The 17,897-nt window shown below is 43.9% G+C and overlaps 1 protein-coding gene across 1 annotated transcript in view; it reads right to left on the reverse strand.

Annotated features, from left to right (window-relative positions):
* PITPNM2 (phosphatidylinositol transfer protein membrane associated 2) overlaps window positions 1-17,897 on the reverse strand; it is a 197,852-nt gene that overhangs the window by 70,970 nt on the left and 108,985 nt on the right. Inside the window, exon 5 of the mRNA XM_044990077.1 lies at window positions 964-1,178. Within this exon, the coding sequence (XP_044846012.1) occupies window positions 964-1,178 (215 nt within the window). The remainder of the gene's footprint in view (window positions 1-963; window positions 1,179-17,897) is intronic.

Consider the following 17,897-nt stretch of genomic DNA (forward strand, 5'->3'; position numbering starts at 1 on the left):
TAGACTAAAGCCTATTAGGCTTGATGGAGTAGAGAAGTGCTTTCATAACAGACACCTAAATACCGGCTGCGAATCCAGGTCATTTCTCGCTCATGTTTTGCTTTAAATACCCTTTAAGATGCAATCTGCATGTACAAAAAAGGAGCCAGTGATTTTGCTTTGTTAACATTTTGTTCTTAGGCCAGAGCGTGGCCTCAGGATATGGTTTATATGGGAATGCTCTGCTACACTAAGACTCCAAGACCACAGATTATCTCCAATATTAGGCTAAGAGTGACTGCTGCCCATCACGCTAATATCCAAATGCCTTCCAAATACAGTGAATGGCAACGGCAAAGTCCCTAGGGGGCCCCATGGAGTCTTTGGCTCTCTTCCCTTTTGGGGATTAAAAACTCTACTAGGTGTAGGGTTATTTCTTTTTTTAATTAATACATAATCAATAAATTAATAATAATAATAAAGCCCCCAGCATGTTAATATCTGAGAGCCTCCAAAATATCTATTATTTTTATTTCTATCCTTAAATCGCTCTCTCCCCCACTTCTCCGACTCTCCAACCTAGAACAGGGTCGGGATGCAAATCCAATTTCACTTTTACTAGGCCGTGTTTGACATGCTGACCTTGCCATCTTCACACACATTTAAATATAATCTAAGTTAACAATCAGATATTTGCAACAGTTCGTGGAACATGCAGGGTGACACACAAGATTGTGTGTAAAACATTAATGATTTTCCACACTTGGGTGCACAACCGGGCTTACACTTTAGACAATGGGCCAAAACCTGAAATCCTCACCGAGCCTGCTCACACAAATCTCTGAGGACTGAGTAAGGATTTCAGGACTTGGCGCCAATGTTTCCCTAAAAAATGTTCATGGATACACAAGGGATGTCATTGGGACTCAGTCATGGCAAGTAAAGTTCCTTTCAAAATCTAGGGAGGGCGACATGGACTAGTACCTTGTCCTTGTGTAAGGATATGCATTCCATGACTCCTCTTCCACTCTTAAAGCTGCCTTTGGCAGGATAGACCGAAACCAGCTGGGTATATGCATACCAATATGGTACACTTTATGGGTATATTGCCCAATGCCACCAGGACCATCCGTGTACGGCCTATTCTCCAGGATCTCCACTCCACTGCCTTCTCCACATGTCTCTTCTCTGCTCTTTTTCTGAAAGGAAAAGACACCACTGTTTTTACTTGTACACATTTTACATACCACTTGCTCAACGCACGTTAACTTGAGAGATGGCATTTAACCCTACATGAACTGACTGATATTCAACAACAGCCGCTAACCACCAACAAATAAGACCATAAGAATGGCCCTTCTGGGTCAGACAAAAAGTCCATCTAGCCCAGTATCCCTGCCTTTCGACACTGACCAGTGCTAGGTGCCCCCGAGGGAATAAACAGAACAGGTAATCATCAAGTGATCATCCCCTGTCGCTCATTCACAGATTCTGGCAAACAGAGGCTAGGGACACCATTCCTGCACAGTACTTCCTCACTGCAGAGTCACCCAATGATCTCATATTATCACATGCTACCCCCAGAATCAGAGAGATTATAAATGGAAGAGACCTACTGGGTCATCTTATTTATCCACTAACCAAAGCAGTAAGGCAGGTATGGTCTATTAGACACCAACTCAGGCCAAAACCCTAGTGCAGGACAGCCTGGAAACTGTGAAGAAGTTAAATCAAGATCCAAACCCAAATGTCACAGGCAACTCCCCGATCTATAATAGGCTGAATCAAAGCTTTGCATTCAAACACTCTGAAGTCTGGATTCAGATCTGAATTGATCAGACCACACCACATAACCTTTTACATTACCAGAAGTAGCAGGAATTGGGTTTTGCCTGCTTTGACATATATTTTTGCAATGTTACATCAGAGCGACTAAACAACAAATATTAGCTGCAACATCACAATGCAATATATAGGCAGAAAATGTAGCATTTAGTGGCATTTTCCTTTAATGATCTGGCAAGAGACAACTCTTTAAGAACAGCCTGAAGACTACACCCTGATAATTAAGATATTTATAGAAAAAATATATTAAATTCGCCAGAATGCACAGAGCACCCTCTGGCAGCTTCCATATCCTGGCTTATGTTGAGAACTCTCCCAAACCCTGGCAGCATTCATTTAATAAGAAAACCTAAGTTCAATGCCTGCAAAGAAAGACAGAGATGCCCAAAATGTTTGTGCACTTCTAACACACATGCTGCAGTGTGTAGGATACTGCAGGGACTTCGTATTTCAGAACACCTGACTCATTTTCTTTGTTTGTTTTTTAAAGTGCATTGGAAAGGCTAGCACTTGGGAAATTAACAAATTGGAATTAGTAGTCCAAATTGACCGTAAAAGATACTGCAATACTGACCCTTTCTTTTTGGCAGAAAAACAACATGAAAGGAAACATGGTTTAACAAAAAGTGATTAATAAGATGCAGATCAGAATCTGCGTTTGAGGACAAAACAACAAGCAAAGAAGAGCTATACACCTTCCAACCAAGTCTCGAAGCATTTTAAATCCTCCCCTCCCCCCGATAACAGAGAAAAAAAATCTAAATATAAAAATTTTTTGGGTCTTGTCTTTTGTAAACTGTGATACGCAGTTTAGAGAAGCACATTTGTAAAAATAATTTATAGAGAGAGCATTGAGCTTGCTGTTCATTAAACACACATCCTCTTAAAACAAGTTACTGTCTTTCAGTGCTTATGTAAGCAGCGGCCAAGTCCTGTCCAAATATTTATGACAACAACGTTAAATAATCTTGATGACCTAAACATTTTGTAATTTCATAACGTAGCAGGTCTAAGAAAAGGCAGCAACCCAGCAGGCATGGCAAATGTGTCAGACAGAATAATAGTAGAGCATAGGGTGACCAGATGTCCCTATTTCATAGGGACAGTCCCGATATTTGGGGATTTTTCTTCTATAGACGCCTATTACCCCCCACCCCGTCCCCATTTTTCACACTTGCTGTCTGGTCACCTTAGTAGAGCATCTGGTCTGAAGAGCTGATGCAAATTATGGTGCCCTAGAGTTTCATTACATGGCAGTAGTACATGGAAATGTGAAGCAGCAGGGGAAACATGGATGACATATTTAGTGCCAAATCACACCATGTAAAACCCTGCGTTGGCTGCCTTGAGACCTACCACTAGAGATGATAAAGAACTCAGAATCAGATAACAGCTCCCTGCTCTGGGCTGAAACATGAAATAGCCTGAGTGAGCATCCTCAGTTCTCACTGAAATCAGCACCCAGGATCAAGCCTGTTATCTCACACAGAACAGTAACTGTGCGTGGAGATTTGCAGACAAACACCTGCATTGGATTTGGATGCTGAAATGGTGATGATTTATGTGGCCCGTTTTTATAACCATAGCTGATACCAAGATGGGGGGGGGGGGAGAAATCTAGGCTTTATTCTTGATAAAAGCATGTAATACTATACACTTTATATCATGTCAGTAATCAAGTGAAGTCTGAGCACAATATCTCCACTTTTGACTTTCTGCTAAAAGTTTCTCATTTCCCTATAGTCTTTGAGAGAGCTATCCAATGGGCCAACCACTTTGGAGGCCCAACATCTGCATTTCCTACTCAGATGAGACTCCCATTGAATGGATCAGAAAGTTGTGCAGCAGTAAAGGATTGTCTATAGATGCCCTGCACAGCAGGGCATTTTCTTTAATAAAATACCAAGTGCCTACCATGTAGCAAGTTTGAGACAGGATGGAATCAAGCCCAGGTGTCGTCATGGCAGAAGAGCTTTGCTTTCTCATATTGTATTTACTGTCTATATAAACTGTATGAACTTCTGCAGGGCTTGAACTGGGGGGAAAAGCGGCTGAATTCTCCCAAACTCCACCCACTAGGCAAGCCACAGTGACATGCCACTCACAGCCCATTGCACAGATATTCAAAATATGATCACGCAGGCTCTGCTGGGCTCCTCCCTTGCTGGGTTCAGAATCACCCTTGGGCAGGCTGGATTAAGGCAACGCAGGCACAACTGGCATGTACCAAGGGCCCCAAGCTCCCAGAGCATTTAAAGAGAGTTATGTTTCTAGTCCTCATGCTTACAGCTGCCATCAGCCAGGAAGGAAGCCACCTAGCCCCACACCCACCACCAGCACAGACTTGTCCCTCACTGCCTGGAAGGCTGGGTAAGGGGCTGGTTGACAGAGGGCTTGCAGGTGCCTTGCTGGGCTCTGAAATATTTGCTCCCCCTTGGTGGGTCTCAAATGTATCCAACCTCTGCTCCTCCCCTCTGACATGGTGGCTCCATGGCTCAGAGAGGGGCAGGGTGTGTGTGTGAATGGTGCTCCTCTCCCAAACACCAATCAATTAAATGAGACTCCACTCAGAGTACACTGTGCAGATCTGTGATCCTCCTTCTCCTCCCTTACTTACATCAACAGCAGTGAAATAGCTAACAACGGTGACATTTAAAATAGCACCACCGGACATCTGAGTTGCTAGCCCACTGAGGCGAATGGGGCAGCCCACACCTCCCAGAGCTACAGTTTCAGGCTCTCTGCAGTTACAGGCAGGAATCAATGTCTTAGTTGAACTGTGCTCGTGTTTTCAATATAGGTGAAGAAGAGCTCTCTGTGGCTCAAAAGCTTGTCTCTCACTAACAGAAGTTGGTCCCATAAATAGGGTGATCATATTTCTTAAAGTAAAAACAGGACAGCCCAGGGTTCCGCCAAGCTGCCCCCCCCTCACCTCCACACACCCCCCCCCCCCATGCACAGGGCTCACCAGAGCTGCCCTCCCCATGTTGCCTGCGGCTGGGGCTGACACGCTGAGCCCCGTGCTGCTTGCAGCTGGGCTTGGGGCTGACCGCCTGAACACCTTGCCGGCCCTTCTTGATTTACCAGAGCCCAGAGTTTGCAGCGTGTTACCTGAAAATTCCCAGGACTTTCAGTTTCCCAGGATTCTTCCCCAGCTACAATGGGGTGAGTGATCGTAAAAGGGTGTGGAAAGGGATGGCCAGGACAGAGCTGAAAACGGGGTCTGTCACGGCCAAAGCGGGACGTAGGGTCACCCTAACCATAAAAGATACGACCACACCCACCTTGTGTCTCTCTCAGGTTTTCAAGCTTCTCTCCACCACTATTAGGGCTAGAGACTCAGGCTATGGCTACACTACAGAGCGTGCAGCTGCGCCGCTGTAGCATTACTAGGGCAGATGCCGTAAGCCGACGGGCGAGAGCTCTCCCATCGACTTAATTATTCCAGCCCCGGCAAGCAGCGGTTGCCATGTCAGCGGGAGAAACTTTTCCGCCTACAAAGCACTGTCCACGCTGACGCTTACCTTGCTGAAACTTAGGTAACTAGGAGGGGCTGGTTTATTCACACCCCTGAGCAATGTAGGTTATACCCATGTAAGCTGTAACGTGTACAGAGCCTTAGCTTTCATGTAAAAAGCTGCTATCTGCTATGCTTGATCAGCTCCTTGTAAAAGAGGCCTCTCCCTCCTTATCAGACAAAATTAACAATTCCTTGGAAGTAATTTGCATGCCTTTCCCTGGAAATGTTTCTGCTGAGTATCCTAAGCATCTATAAATGTTGTGATTCAAAAACTGTCGATTCTCTGCCAGGAAGAAATCTCTTACTTTTGAGATTGCCCAGCGACCAGTTTCACTGGTCTTACGCCACCAAGCAACAAGTTGTTTACGGACAGTGGGACCAGATCCATGCCTGGGGTCACTCTACAGTGACACCAGGTGTGAAGTTGGCTCCAGGATGGTTTATAAACGTGTTACTGAAAAGCAGAGTCATTTTCTTACATTCAGAAAAAGCTAATTAGTGACAGGCAGTTTGTCAAGAATGGGCCCAACATGAACAACAATCCCTCTCTGCTTCGGAGTCCAATGGTACCGCGATCACCACAATACACAGCCAAGATTAGAACTCTCTACTTTTTCTTTGCAATTAAGTTACTTTGTCACAATTGACTTGGGGTTAGAAAAAATTGTCTGGTTTGTGTTGTATGGTTGGTACAATGGTGACCCTGTAATACTGTTTGGTTTTGTCACAGACAAATAGTTGCATTAGCATCTGCACTGTTATTGCCTGTGCTCCCCTGTACTTGCAATAGGAAATACCTACAAGCACAGGCGCTGATTTTCCAAAGTGTCAGAGGTTGCTCAACTCCTGGCCCTGCCCCAGGCCCCACCCCTTTCTTCCCCCACTCCACCCCCACCCTGCCTCTTCCCACCCAGTTCCACCCCCTCCCCCGAGTGTGCCGCATCCTTGCTCCTCTCCCCTCCCCCCACCCCCCAGCTTCCTGCATGCCATGAAACAGCTGATTGTGGGGGGCAGGAGGAGTGGGGAGGGAGTAGGAGGCACTGATTGGTGGGGCCCACTGGCAGGCGGGAGGTTCTGAGGGGGTGGGGGGAAGCTGATAGGGGGCTGCTGGTGGGTGCACCCACCATTTTTTCCCCATGGGTGCTCCAGCCCCAGAGCACCCTTGGAGTTGGAACCTATGCCTCTAAGACTGCCAACAATGAGGTAAAATCATTTAGTTCTTCAAGGCAACTGACTGGTTTTTAAGGGTGATGGGACAGGTGGCATTGGGTCATGGCACATCCTAGTCACAGGTGAAAGGGGGTTCTCTCTTCTGCTGCATAGGTGCTCAGGGGAAGTTGTTGCCTGGAAAATGGGGAGAATGCCCTTAGGAAGGCTGGGCCCCACGTCCAGCGGTCATCAGCCCGGCTTGAGCCCAAGCAGGGGCACTTTCCACTGGTCTACTGGGTGACCCTGGTTAAGTCACTTCCCCTCTCTGTGCCTCAGTTTTCCCTGTCTTTAAAATGGGGCTAATGATACTGACCTCCTTTGTAAAACATTTGGAGATCTACTTGTTCTGAAAAGCTAAGCATTGTTATGATACAAGAGAATTTCCAATTCCTTTTGTTTTCATGAACTCGTTCTGTTTTCTCCTTACAAACATTATCCCAGAGGAAAAGCCTCCTGCCAACTGTGACTGTGTGTTTTACGTGGAGTCATTAAAACAGCTTATGGGTGACCACTGTAAATCTAGCTGGAAACTGTGCAACTGTGCACAGATCAGGATTTACTATTTCACAGGTCAACCTTGCTACCTCTGGCATAGGTGTGCAATGGAAGCATTGCATGGAAGATGGTGGGCCATGGGGGGATGCAGACATGCTATGCTCCCCCCGCCCTGCCACAGAGTATTCCTTGTTGTGATCCCCTTTATGGCACCATGGAGAAGGGTTGGTGGTAAACAAGAGGTATGGCCAGTGAATCCATGAGCTGCATAGATCCACCAGCCAAAACGCCTGGGTAGCGGGGCTTGTAGAGCACCACAGCCAACTACTATAGCCCAGAGTTTGGAGTGACTGTGGCTAATTCACACCCAGCTTTCAGCCGCACCAGCCCTTCCACCTAACCTCTCTGGGTGGGCTTTGCAGCTGGATGAGAGTTTGGCCCTGCTTTGTGTAGTGCATATTTGCTCCTCTTGCGTGTAGGTTATTTGCACAAGCTATGTTGATATGCAGCAAGTACATTTTTCTATTAAATATATATGAAAAGTGAAGAGACGCTGCACTTTGCTCAATAAAATTAAAGCAGGGCCTGAACCACAGACCTGAGATCTGGAACTGAACTTTCAGGGGAGTTTGGAGCCAGGATTCTGGGTTGGTCCAACGGGTACTAAAAACTCAAAACATGAGTTACCGTGCACCATCCAGTCAGGCACATTGAGAAGGATGGAACCATCACAAAACCAAAACAAAACAAACCCGTCACTGAATTCCTTTAGCAGTATGCTGTGAAAAGCTCCTATGCTTTCCATTAGACTACAGGAAAAAACTACGTAACCACAATGGTTTGACAAGGACAGATCTGGTTAGACTGAGAACAGTGCAATTTCCTAACTCGATTATAAACCAGTCACTTGAACAATGAGTGAATTCATCTCATGACTAAAGTAAAGGCATCAGTAACATGCTCTGACACAGCCGAGAAGATACCCTATACCTGTGTTCAATTTACAAGTTTACACGTTATACTGCATCACTGGCTTTGATAACGAGAGAGCAACTTGCTTTTCAACTGTGTAGCCTTTTCATGTCTGTTGTGACTCCTTGCCATATTCTGAAGAGATGTTTATTACGTGGAACAGGTCTGTAAACAACAATTAAAAAATAATCATTGATTAGGAAAATGTTTGGCTTGAGCAGCATCTGGCAAGCCTTTGCTGCTGAACGTTAGGTTGCTGGGAGCTGCAGATGTGCAGGCATTTGAGGTTGGGGCTCTTTAGATACTAATTTCACAGGACTTGTATCCTTACAAACTTCAACCTTTTAATGATTAACCTTTGAGATTACTACCTGGAACTAACTGCTAACAACATTACATCTCATCTTTCCATACACATCTGGGGAAATGTCCCCAGCAAATTCAAATAGCAGCTAACAACCTTTAGATACTAGTTCATCTAAGCCATAATCACAGTAAACCCTCTTATATTATATTACAACAGGAAATCCAGTCATCCCTTTAGAGATCTCTCTCTTCTGCTGATGACACTCCATGTTCCGTACAGCCCCATCAATAGCTTTCCAGGACAGATGGTGACACAGAGCCCTTCCAGCTAAAGTAATAGCATTAAATTACTCGTAACAGGGAACCCAGAGAAGCAGATGCACCATGATTAGCAAGAACGCCAGTTACTTAAAGGCTTCTATTAAAATAAATCACTTGGCACAGCAGCACAAACATGGGACACAGCACATGACCTCACAACAACAATTATGGAATGAGTAATTCCAATGAATGTCATTTAAATATTGGGCTAACCTAACCCCGTTTATCATGAGCCCTTTGCAACAGAAAAAAGGGCTATAAACAAAGGGTTCCACTCAGACAGGCTTTCAAATTTCCTGTCCCCTCCCCATATGAAAAAGTATGTCTCCCTACTAATGAACTGCCTGGGGTCCATTCTTGCAAACACTTCTTTAGGCAAGTGGTCTCACTGGAGTTAACCAAGCCAGGGCTAGTTGGATCAAGCTCTTATCTTTTTGTCACAGGCTGCAGTTCAGCAGAGTTATGGTAATTGTTGGCATTAGAAACCAACAGTGTGAAGAGCCTTAGAACACCTGGAACTGAATGTTTGCTGTGGCTTCTTGTATAATAATAATAATGGAGGATAAGCAGGACTGCTGCATTACATCTTTTTGTATCAGTGGGAGAAATCAATCAGAAGCAAACTTTTTAGCAGATACACTTTTTCCTTTGTGCGCCTTTTCCCTCTGCACTGCCTCTCCACTTTAGCTGGGATGGTCACTCTGATTCATGCAGACTGTAAATGGAAGCACTGTATTCGGGGTTCTATTCCCAACTCTGCCACTGACTTTCTGTGGAACCTTGAGCAAGTCACTGAACCTCACGACGCATCCATTTCTCCAAACTGTAAGCACACCACACCCTGGCCTGAAGCCAGGGTAAGAGGGATCCAGGTTATTGCCATCTGATAGGTAACATTCTCCCCTCCCAGCTTGCTTACAAAAGGGAGGGTGGGACACCTCTAGCACTGAGTGACTGTTTCTCTAGTACAGGATGGATTATTGCAGGTGTGAGGTTGGGTGGCAGATTCCCCACATTGCAGAAGATGTTGAAGATCTCCATTAGGAAAGGCTCCAGGTTCTCTCTACTTTCTTCTACCATCCAGTAAGGGAAGAGGTCAGAGTCACAAGTGTTGGAAGCATTGGTAGCACTCAGTCATGATTTCTACTTGAATTTATGAAAAGGCAGAGTTCTTGGGAGGATGGTGCATGTTTTTTCAGTCCCGATCTCAGTGGTGGCCTATGAGGCTCTCTCAGATACGAGCAATCTCCTTGGTGAAAGAAGATGCTAATTGCTCTTAACCCAGAACCTGGCGTCTCTGGCTAAGTTTAGAGGCTCTTGGCTTACAAAGTAATTTATGATCCCATAAATTCTGCAGGCCAGAACTCTGCAGTTCTGCAGAAGTTCTCTCTGGACATGTTACCACTACCACTGGCTTCTATGGGAACAGCTGCCTCCCACAAGGTGTCAAAGGGCAGCCGCGTCACAGTTTACCAGTACAGATGAACACAGGCTGTTAAACCACGAAATTTAAAGTTAAAGATGCTACATTACCCTTAACTTCCCCCTTCTTGATTTACTAGAGCCCAGAGTTTGCAGTGTTACCTAAAAATTCCCAGGATTATCAGTTTCCCAGGATTCTTCCCCAACTACAATGGGGTGAGTGATTGCAAAAGGATGTGGAAAGTGTTGGGGTGTCATTTGTAGGTTTTGGGTCCAGTTTATATGATTTTCTTTTAATATTCTGTACATCTGTCCACAGCTCAAGGGCACAGTTTTAGTAAGTCTAATTAAAGTGTTATGAAGTATATAGATATTGTCTTTGTCCAACTGCATGAAGATGCAAACTCTTGACTTTTTTTAAATGGTGGCCACAGAAACATTGAGAAGTGAATTTCCCCTGTTTGTCTCATTTTATCAGGATTAAGAGTTAGTGTATTTAAATTATCATTTAAATGAGGCTGTATCATGTCCTATAAAATGGAATGATAATATAGCTTTTATGTACAGCTTTTCATTTTCAAAACTGTTTGAACATTAACTAATCCACAACCCAATTATGAGGTCATCATCATCAAACGAGGAAACTGAGACACAGAGAAGTTAAGTGATTTGTCCAAGACCAAAGAGAGAATCAATGTCAGAGTCAGGATTAGAACTCAGAACTTCCTGAATATCAAAGCAATCCAAAAACCTTGAAATTTAGCTCCTAAATGGATAGGTTCTCATTGCAGCAACATATATAGGCAGCAGACAGATATAACAACCCTATGATTGTAAGAGTCCAAGACCAAGAACATATGGAAAAGCTACAAGCATTGACAATTAAAGCACAATCCACCTGTCCAAATTATTTTCTAGTTGTCAACATGTTCTGAAGGTGAGGGCTGCCTTTTTAGTTGACATTGTGAAATCAAATAATCAGAGCACTATGAATCATGGTGGGAGACTTGATTAGGTTGCCCTATACTTAATGCTACAGTTTCCAGTGTCTGTCATTGCTGTACTAACCAGCAGGCCAGTCTTGTTCACAACCTGATTTTGCAGTCCACCGCTGGGGAGGTGGGTAATGACATACAAGCAGGAGGAGATAGTGATGTGTCTTCACTGCAGTTGCTCAAAAACAGGCACTTCTCCTCACTCCTTGAAGGCAAATAAGGCCAAAGACTCTCATGTCTTAGAAAGTGATTTATTCTGCTGATGAATTTCAGGATGGGCCTCTAGCCTCTGCTCCCAGAAGTTCAGAGAGTTTGATTAAAATCCTACCTGGACAGCCACAGGGATTGCTCTCCTGGGTCAGTGGAACAGGGTGGACACCCTCCCTTCACAGTCCACAGAGCACCCCTCTCCACCGAATACACCCTGTCCAGAGCAGGTAGCAAGGATGTACTGAGGACCAGCAGAGATTAGGTAGCTGGGATTGTTAGCCAGCAATGTATATCAGCTACTGATCTTCCCTGGGAAGGAGGCTGGAAGGCCACAGAGCCTGCAGAAGCAGGGGGTGCGGAGGGGGGGAGGCACTATTTTGCTTGCTGCCCTTAATGATTGTGAAAGACCCCCCAGCCTAAGGATACCAGACACAGGAATCCTCCTGGGGTTTTTCTGTTCCTTTTTTAAGGCCTAATAAATGCAGCCCTAATCCCAAGCAGTGGGGAAGTTTTGCAGGCAAACAACACTGAGTGTCCAGTGTCTGTAAGGCGAGGAAACCCAGGCCCATTACCGCATACTTACACCAAGAGCAGGAGAACAAATCCTGCCGACTAACTGGTAATTTTACTTTACCCCAACAAGTGCCTTTCAGGATAGGTAAATTCCGGCCTCATTATCGAGTTCTGCACTATCTAATATAACAAGTATTCAACATAATCACAATCCTAATCACACTGAATCTCTATTTCTTTTCTTCTTTCCTTATCCCTCTTCTTTCCTTAACACTCAAAATGCTTGACTCTAAGAGATGGGGTTAGATGAGACACAGTCAGATCTCAGCCATTTTCAGTTCTTTTGATCTCTGCATAGCAGCCTAGATCTGGAGGTATAAATAATCATGCAGCTCTGTTGTCATTACATGACATAGCTTTGCTGTGTATCTAGGGATGCCAGTGGCATAATGGAATAGGAACCCTGTAAAATGAGGCTGGGTCAAACCCTCTCGTTTGCATCTCTACAATACAACACTGCTTGGGGAGATTTGGAAAAATAGAATTTTTTGAACTAGTGGCCCCTTCTTTAGAGGCTGGCATATAACCTCCTTCTTATTCATACCAAAATGCTTTAGCTGGTAATCAGCGTAAAATTTGTTGTGCTTTCAGAGCACATTCGAACCCAGGATCTCAAAGCACCTCACTTAAGGTATTAAGCCTCACAACATTTGTATAAGGTAGGCACACATTAATTAGTTCCATTTTACAGATGGGGAACTGAGGCACTGCAGGGTGAAGTGACTTGGTCAGGGTCACACAGGAAGTCTTTGGCAGGCCTGAAATAGAACTCATATCTCCCAATGCCCAGAAGAACTTTACCAGCAGAACTTGCTTGTCCCTCACTCCCTCAAAGTGAATTTAAATGGACAGGGGGCAGAACTCGCTTGTTATACCAATTCCAGTCTTCTAGGATCATGCAGAGCTCATCTCGGTCTGCTTTAACATGGCTTGTGATATCAAAAAGACTTCCACAAAGATCTATTTTAGGTCATTCAATTTACATAACTAATTTGCTTAATGAAAGCTTCCAGCAGTAAGTTGCGCATGCAGATGATTTTGCAATCTATACTCCGTAGATGTACACGTTGTTATTGTGTTTGCCATTTATATTTCAACGTGACTCATGAGAGATATTGATGATAGGATGATCCTATACAAATCAATCCTATTCATCATGCTTTGCTTTCAGGGTAAAAATGTACCACATTTTGACTCTAAAAACTAGATCCATAGTACAGTTTACAGTGAAACTAACAATGAAGAAACAGATTTCTCAATGTTTGGCTTCATTTGAGGGGTTTTTTTGTTTTTGTTTTTAAGCATAATTTGCTACTTCTAGCAAAGCTATTGTGCTGCAGAGAACAGTAAGAAAAGGGTAAGCTGCATACTAATAATAGGAGTCCAAGACATTGTTCCAGCTTTTTAAAATAAATTATGAAGTCTTAACTTGTTTACCGTTGATTGTGGTTTACAGATGTAACCCTCAATCACATCTAACTAAATTAGACATTTATAACAGGCTGACATGGTTTTGTTTTACAATGAAGTTTCTTCATGCATGACTGTGACATTTATACAGACTTGCTTTTCATGGGAGATGAGGGGTTTTGGTTTGAACTTCTGTAACGTACAATGCGAAGATTGACAGTATTATACTTGATAAAACTGAGGGTCCATAAATAATGAAGACAGTCTGTTCTCTGAGAACAACCACCAAGGGGTTTCTGTAACTCCATAAGGTTTGTCTCCAGTTCGGTGACCGGAAGTTTTGATCCTCTGTTTCACTGTTACTGAAGTAACTGCTGGGATTTTTTAAAATTCGGTGTGAATTTAACACTGGTCGAAGGTGCCAGAGCGACAGTCCTGGAGAATGAAGGCATCTATTTACCCACAGAACTGGGTAAGGCAGCACTGGGGCAAACTTCCCCAGACTGACCTGCCAACACACTCCATCCTAACCCTGGTAAGGCAGAGTGGGAATTTATACTGCATGGCCAATTCCATTCCTGATTTGTTGTTGTTGTGATTAGGCCAGCAGGAAGGGTGCTAATTAGACTCCAGTGTGGAGCAGTGTGTATGTGTGATGTGAGCACCTGTCCACTGGGAACTGCACTGAGATCAAACTCATCCTTCAGAGTCCACTGAACAACAAGATGGTAGCAACCACCAGTCACCAGTGGCTTAGCCAGCTCTGAAATATCCTATCACCAATCAGACACTGATTCCTTTCTGTTTACAAGTGCTGTCTCAGGGAAAACAGCCCAGTGGCCAGCCAAAAGGACTGAAAACATTCCTCGCTGCCACTGTAACATGTTCGCCCTGGGACCCCCACGGAATCAAGCACAACCCCCACAGTAACGTCATACTCATTTGATTATTAGCAGCTGAATGTCCTCAGTCAATGGTGAATTCAGTGTCCCAAACACTCTGCACAGTATTCCTCCTCTTCCCATCACTATCTGCCATGATAAGTGTAAGCCAACTGACCTCCGGCCATTCGCTGTCTCCTCCAGGCATGGAGCACTGTGCTTAGGGTGAGGCTGCTTGTGTGGAGAAGGGGACATTTTGCCAAAGGATGCTGCTGCATTTCACAGTGTCACAATCTCTCCCAATGTCACGATCACATGTAGTACAATCTCCCTGGAATCCAGAATGGTCTTTTCCTGAGCCTTGGCAGTATTGCCAATCCCAATTCCCGAGCTTGAGCCAGACCCCCAACAAAGCATTCTTTAAAATAATAGCAATAAAAACTTTAGGGTTCTTTTTGTTTGCCGCTTGGTTACTGTGCTTTTAGGGTGCACTTAGCCCACATTTTCAAACTTTTCTCCACAGCCATAAAAGCTAGAAACCATCTATTTATAAATGAAATCTGAAATTCTCACATATTTTCATGATTCCAGGAGCTGAGGCTATAAGAAAAACACCAAATATTGCAAGACTCATGATAAAGTCACAACAATTCCCTTGAGATAATTAAACTTTGTGATGAGGTCAACTTTTCACAACACTAAATAAGAGACCCTCCTTTCCAGGCCTTAAATGATCCTTGTTGCCCTCATCTGACCTTCTCCAAAGGTAGAATGAATGTCAGGGTAGGAGGCATGGTCTAGTAGACAGACCACTGGACTGGAATAAATAGGTTCTATTCCTGGCTCCATCATCGGTTTGCTGTGTGACTTTGGGGAAGTCATTTCACTTCCCTGGGCGACTGTTTCTTCTCCCACCCTTTGTCTATTTAGACTGTAAGCTCACTGGTGCAAGGACTATGTCTCCCCGTGTGTTTGAATAGTGCCTAGCACAATAGGGCCCCAATTTCAGTAGGGGCCACCCGATGCTACTGCATTCAAAAAATAATCAGTGCTCAGACCAGCACACAATGCTCCAAACGGGCTCTGAAAGAACCTTGTAAAAAATGACCATTATCTTCCTTGACTTATAACTAATTCCCTGATGCATTCTAGGGCACAATCTATCAGTCTTTCCTTCCCCTCCTGTGTTGCCAAGCACTGATTCCCTAAGTCTCAGAATATCACTCACTTATAACCTTAGTCTCTTTTCCACCTATGTGTCTTAAATAGGTATATATTCTGTACCATAATTTTGTTTGGTCAGAGAGTGGTGATAGTCCAAGTGAAAAACCACAGGGAACACAAGAGATTGCAGTCCACAAGAGACCAAGTTTTAGTCTTACCGAACCTGACATTGTCTTTTTAACAATAATTTTTTTTTAAAGAAACAAAAAATAAATGCCTCCACCCAAGCAAAACAATAGCCAAGCAGGGCCAAAATTCTTTCTTGATCACTGAAGTCCTCAGAGTTCAATTTCAACCATTTATGGCTTCTCCCCTCCAGTGCTTGTGGAACGCCGAACCATCTGATGCCGGGGCCTTTTCCACTACTACTCCAACAGGCGAGTGCAGTAATCAAAGGAGACAGTTAAATACAGTTTATTGTAACTGTTTGCACCGCTACTTACCACAACACTGTGTGTAGCCACTGATGAAACAGGGAAGCAATGAACAACCTTATCTATGGTTTTACACAGCAGGCATTGCCCAAACTCTGCAATACCAAGGGATGCATTGGAAAATTGCCACGGGGAGCAAAATGGCCACACTTATTTTGCATCCCAATCAAGACTGATGTTTGAAATCAAATACAAGCCAGCCTCACGTTAGCTGGTCCTGGCATCTTCTGTGATTGTGGAATAAAAACTGTCCGAGTTCACTAAGGATGAGCTCAAGCTGATCAGGTTAGTCCCGACACTGCAGTGAGAGGCAAAGGGCGTGGGTGGGCTTCCATTAAGGCTTTTTGGCTGCACTGTGTTGTACACCTGGCTTACAGACATATAATCCCAGTCCTCGCTTTCCCTCCCATCATTTTTATTGTTTTGTAGCACTGTTCTCTATTACAGATGGGCTACACACATCACTACCGATGCTGCATGCTGATCTAGCTAAAGGAAGCGTTTGTGGTTTGAAATGAGGTCTCCTCTCTTTATAGCTTAAAAATTGCCTCTTCTCTGATCCTTGATGAGTGTTCAATATCCTTTTATAGCTGCTGCCTGGAAAGCTGGGTCAAGTAATAGGTAGCACAGTCACTCAGCCTAACTCATGCATCTGGGCCTATTGTGACCATGCCATTTACACAGACTAGCATCCAGGCGCCACAAATAAATGGAATGATGACAGACACAAGGGTCTGGGCATAGTTGCTGGGAGCCATAATTAAATGGAAACAGAAGCCCACTGATACAGTTATTGGAAAAATACCTGAAGGTCTTGCAACAAATGCATAGTTTATTTTTAATACACTTTTCCAGGGTAAGATTTGTCATTTCCCGACAACACGTACTGCGATTATATGAGCACCCATGGGTGTATCATTTTTATCCTCAGCTGTCTCCTGCTGTGGTATGAGTCAGCCCTGTGTTTTGTTAACTATTCCTTTTTGATCATTCGATCTGACATCTAATTCATTATGAGCAATCTGCTTTCACCACCAGCAATCTTCTGTCTGCTGGATACAGATACTATTAGTCCAGGTATCACTCACAGCTGGCAGTTACTTAATGTCTGCAGGTTCCTCCCAAATCATGTAATTAAATAGGAGAACAAAATGTCATTTTGCCCTAAAAATATACCTGGGCAGGGGGGTAGGGGAATTATTTATATAAAACAATATTAAACTAGGTTTTTAAAACAAGGCATCCAGTATTCCATCAAGGATCTGGAGTACCCAATTAAAATGTAAGCAAACTAATTAGGCTAATATTGGAGGGAAAAAAATCACCTCCAGAGTCAAAAGGGGGTAGGGGTGGGGGAGATGCTAATAAGGCCACTCTTATCTCAGCCAAGGAGATACACTTCTTGTGTGTTAGCGAGAAGCCCACCTCTCAGTGAAGAGGAACCTTTCTGGAAGTAACTGAAATCAAAACCAAAATTGAAATTTTATCAGCACATAATGTGCTCTTATGACAAGATTAAAAACACAACATGAAGACCAAATTGTAATCTATATGAATAAGGAAGTTACATATACTGCTGTAAATGCATTACAATTGATTGAATGCTGTGGTATATAATAATTACTAAATGTTTATTTATTGGCTTCTCTATGGCACTCATCATCCTGGCATTCGATTACCTCTCAAACATTAGCAAATTTAGCCTCAACACAGGATGGGAATTACAATGGAGAATGTGCGGCATAGAAAATTCAAGAGATTTGAACACGGAGTCTGTGGCCAAGATGGGATTAAAACCCAGATCTTCTAAGTCCCAGTCCAGTGCTTTAACCACAAAGCCACCCTTCCTCTATCATACTACTGCTATGAGCGTATATAGGGCCTTCTGGTGAAGTAAGCAAGTCTAATTATTCCCATTTTGCAGGTGGGTAAGCAGAGGCTTAATGGATTTACCCAAGGTCACTTGACAAGTCATTACTAAAGCTGGGACAGAGCACAGGAGAAGAGTGTCTCCCCATTACCTCACCCACCCATCCTTAGGCAAAACCCCCCAACACAGGGAGGTTTATCAGTACCTGTGAGCCTGCTCTATTAGTTGTAC

The sequence above is a fragment of the Mauremys mutica genome, chromosome 16, assembly GCF_020497125.1.
Source record: "Mauremys mutica isolate MM-2020 ecotype Southern chromosome 16, ASM2049712v1, whole genome shotgun sequence".
NCBI classification, from domain to species: Eukaryota; Metazoa; Chordata; order Testudines; family Geoemydidae; genus Mauremys; species Mauremys mutica.